This window comes from Condylura cristata, unplaced genomic scaffold (genome assembly GCF_000260355.1).
Source record: "Condylura cristata isolate star-nosed mole 26May11 unplaced genomic scaffold, ConCri1.0 scaffold00004, whole genome shotgun sequence".
Lineage (NCBI taxonomy): Eukaryota > Metazoa > Chordata > Mammalia > Eulipotyphla > Talpidae > Condylura > Condylura cristata.
The window spans coordinates 1,755,958-1,759,201 of NW_004567105.1; the positions used below are offsets into that span (position 1 = coordinate 1,755,958).

At 66.6% G+C, this 3,244-nt stretch overlaps 1 protein-coding gene across 1 annotated transcript in view; it reads left to right on the forward strand.

Annotated features, from left to right (window-relative positions):
- The first annotated feature begins 15 nt into the window (after positions 1-15).
- Positions 16-3,244, forward strand: part of TTLL1 (tubulin tyrosine ligase-like family member 1) — an 8,532-nt gene continuing 5,303 nt past the window's right edge. The window contains exons 1-6 of the mRNA XM_012735106.1: positions 16-274; positions 796-939; positions 1,376-1,492; positions 1,878-2,086; positions 2,569-2,751; positions 2,794-2,949. Coding sequence (XP_012590560.1) covers positions 1,377-1,492; positions 1,878-2,086; positions 2,569-2,751; positions 2,794-2,949 — 664 coding nt within the window. The 5' untranslated portion in view covers positions 16-274; positions 796-939; position 1,376. The remainder of the gene's footprint in view (positions 275-795; positions 940-1,375; positions 1,493-1,877; positions 2,087-2,568; positions 2,752-2,793; positions 2,950-3,244) is intronic.

The window sequence follows — 3,244 nt, forward strand, 5'->3', positions numbered from 1 at the left end:
CAGCCGCGCTGACCGCCGCGCCCCTTCCTCCCGCGAGGCCCCGGGACTTGCCCTGGTCGGCCGGTCCGCGCGATTGCTTCCTCTTCTCGCCGCCTGCCGCAGCGCCCGGCCGCCCCCCGCTCTGCAGCCCATGTTGAGCCCGTAGCCCCTTGGGGAGGAGGGCGCTGGCCAGGCCCCGGGTGGGCAGCTCGCTCGCCCAGGTTCCCCATCATGGAAGCAAGCGGGTGTGCCCGCGGCCTTCGTCCACCTCATTGAGTAGCCGAGACTTCACAGGGTTCGTCGCGCTAGAAGTAAAAGCATCTTACCCCTGAGTCGTTTGGGGTTTTCAGTTCATACTTTTTGGGGGACACAGTTCAACCCCACGGACATCTCCAGAGGCAGCGCTTGAGCATTTCCCGCAGCGGAGCTGCCCTTGGTCTGCGCAGAGATCCCTGGGCGGGGCAGATGACCTGGGCGCTTTACTGGATTTTATGCCAGTCCAGAAAAGTGCGGTGGGATGAGCGGGAATCAGGGAAGCGCTGTCCTCCTACAGAAGGACTGTCCACGCAGAGCTGGGGTGTGGGGGAGGCAGGACAGGTGCAGGGAGTAGGGTGGCACGGGACAGCTCCCTGGGGAAAGGGGCCCGGGCCTTGCGGGTGGAGGGCTGCTGGGGAGTGGTGGGTCGGTCCTTTCTGGTGGACAGAACAGCCGCGGCCAGGCCGGGGCGCGGTCAGCCTGAGCGAGGGTGAGTGAGGTGAAGGGGTAGCATGGCAGGTCGTAAAGGCCAGCAGGAACCAGTAAGGAATTCATTTCCAGAGTGCCCGTGGACGCCCTGGCTGGTCTCGGCTTGGCTGTCACGAAGGCAGCATCGCCCGGGTGCTGATTTCACTCAGGCCGGCACCAGCGGCGGCAGCTGGCCGGCAGGAGCTGCCCCAGCCTGCTGCCCCATAAGTACCTATGGTAGGTGCAGCCCTGGCGTCTCAGGTGGCCCTCAGGGGTAGGCCCTCCCCACGCCAGCTGCGGGGCCCCTGCCCGGCGCGGCCGCCCCACCCTGCGCTCTCGGCCCCGGTGTGTCTCCCTTGGCCCCGGCCACGGTTGGGATGGAACATTCGTGATTGTTTAATGGCTGCCTGGGCCGCTCACTCCGGACATGTCTGGGTCTTCCTAGTGTTGCTGTTTCAGGCTGGGTAACCCCGTAATGGGGTCATGTTGTGCATCGGCGGCCTCACTCGCAACTGTGAGAACAAGACATAGCCAGACGGCCCCCGGCAGACAGACTGGGCGCCACCAGGCCACTGGGGGCGCAGGCTGGGGTCGAGGGTGTGTGCAGGGCCCCTCTGCGCCAGGCAGGCTGCTGGGCGAGGGTTCCGGGCTCTGAGGAACGGCTGTCTCACAGGATGATGGCAGGAAAGGTGAAGTGGGTCACTGACATTGAGAAGTCGGTGCTGATAAACAACTTTGAGAAGAGAGGATGGGTCCAGGTGACAGAGAACGAGGACTGGAACTTCTACTGGTGAGTGTTGCTGGTCGCGCACCGGCACACGGGCGCCTCTGCTCCCTGTCGGGAGGACCCGCTTCTGCGCCCTGCGTCCCGGTCAGGGCAGCACAGGGTGCGGCCTGGCAGAGCCGTCCCCGAGTGACCCTCCGAGCGACCGGGGCCCTGCCTGCTGTCGTGTCGGGCCCTGCTTCAGGGCCGGGGCCGCCTGCCTCGCGGATTCAGCTGCTGGCCGGGCTCTGCTCCGCACGGAGAGCGGCCTTCAGGGGCAGAATCGGAGCGGCCCCTGCGGCCAGCCTCCCGGCGCAGGCCCCCGGACGGGGCAGCGCCCCAGGATTGCCTCCTGGCCGGGACACCCAGGCCGCGAGGACACCTCCAGGCTCTCGCGCACCCCTGTCTCCAGGATGAGCGTGCAGACCATCCGGAATGTGTTCAGCGTGGAGACGGGCTATCGCCTCTCCGACGATCAGATCGTCAACCACTTCCCGAATCACTACGAGCTGACCCGGAAGGACCTGATGGTGAAGAACATCAAGCGATACAGGAAAGAGCTGGAGAAAGAAGGGAGTCCCCTGGCAGAGAAGGACGAAAACGGGAAATACCTCTACCTGGGTTCGTGCTCTCGCGGCTGCCGTCCTGCAGGCACCGACCACCTTTCCGTCTGCGCCGGGGGCTGGGGGGCCCCCACGGGCTCGGGCCGGCAGGGGGCGTGTCTCGCCAGGCGGGGGCGCCCCTCTTCCCACTGTCCACAGAATGCGCGCATCTGGGAACCTGAGCCCCAGCGGGCGCCTCGGCATGCTCTGCGGGTGCGGGGAGAAGGCCCGCCGTGCGCGGCGTGGGGGTGCGGGGCTGTGGGGCGCGTCGGTTCCGGTCCCCGTCCTGCCTGGCGTGAACGTCTGGCCTCAGAATCCCCTTACGTCTCCCGGAAGTGTGTAACTGACCTCTGTGTTCTTTCTGAAAAACGGGGGTGGTCTCGACGGCCCAGACGCTGTTGGGGGGCGCGGTGTGTGCAGTGCCTACAGGTGCTGGGCGGGGCGTTGAGCAGGCCAGGGAGGGCCGTGCGTGTCCCACCGTCCCCCTGCCTGGCCTTTCAGACTTTGTCCCGGTCACCTACATGCTGCCGGCCGACTACAACCTGTTCGTGGAGGAGTTCAGGAAGAGCCCGTCCAGCACCTGGATCATGAAGCCCTGCGGCAAGGCCCAGGGCAAGGGCATCTTCCTCATCAACAAGCTCTCGCAGATCAAAAAGTGGTCCCGGGACAGCAAGACGTCTACGTAAGTGGGGGGGCACCCGTGGTGCGCGTGTCCTGGGGCCTCAGGCTGCGGCGGGGTGTCGCTGTCCCAGGGTTTCGGGCCCGGCTCCATGCCGCCCCCCAGAATCATGGACGCCAGTCCCCAGCCGGCGTTGGGCCACAGCCGGGCTCCCCAGGCCGCCGGAGGCCGCAGGGCCGAGATGATTCCGAAGCTGCGTGGCCGTACCTGAACCCCCAGACCCGGTATCTGGGTTTGAATCCCTGTGTAGACCCTGTGATTCCTCCTCTGGGTAACCTGGGGTCACTCCAAGCGCCAGTCCGCAGGGATGCAGTGGGGTGTCGCGGTCCCTCTGCCTCGCGTACCGGTCAGTGGGTGCTCAGCGGTGGCGGCCCGAGGCAGCCGGCCATGTCGTCTCCCGGGACCTGCAGGCCGGCTCCCGGGTGGGGCTCACTCTGCCCCCTGCAGAACCTTCACAGTGGGGACAGCCCTCCTCCACCCCACCTTCAGATCTCACCC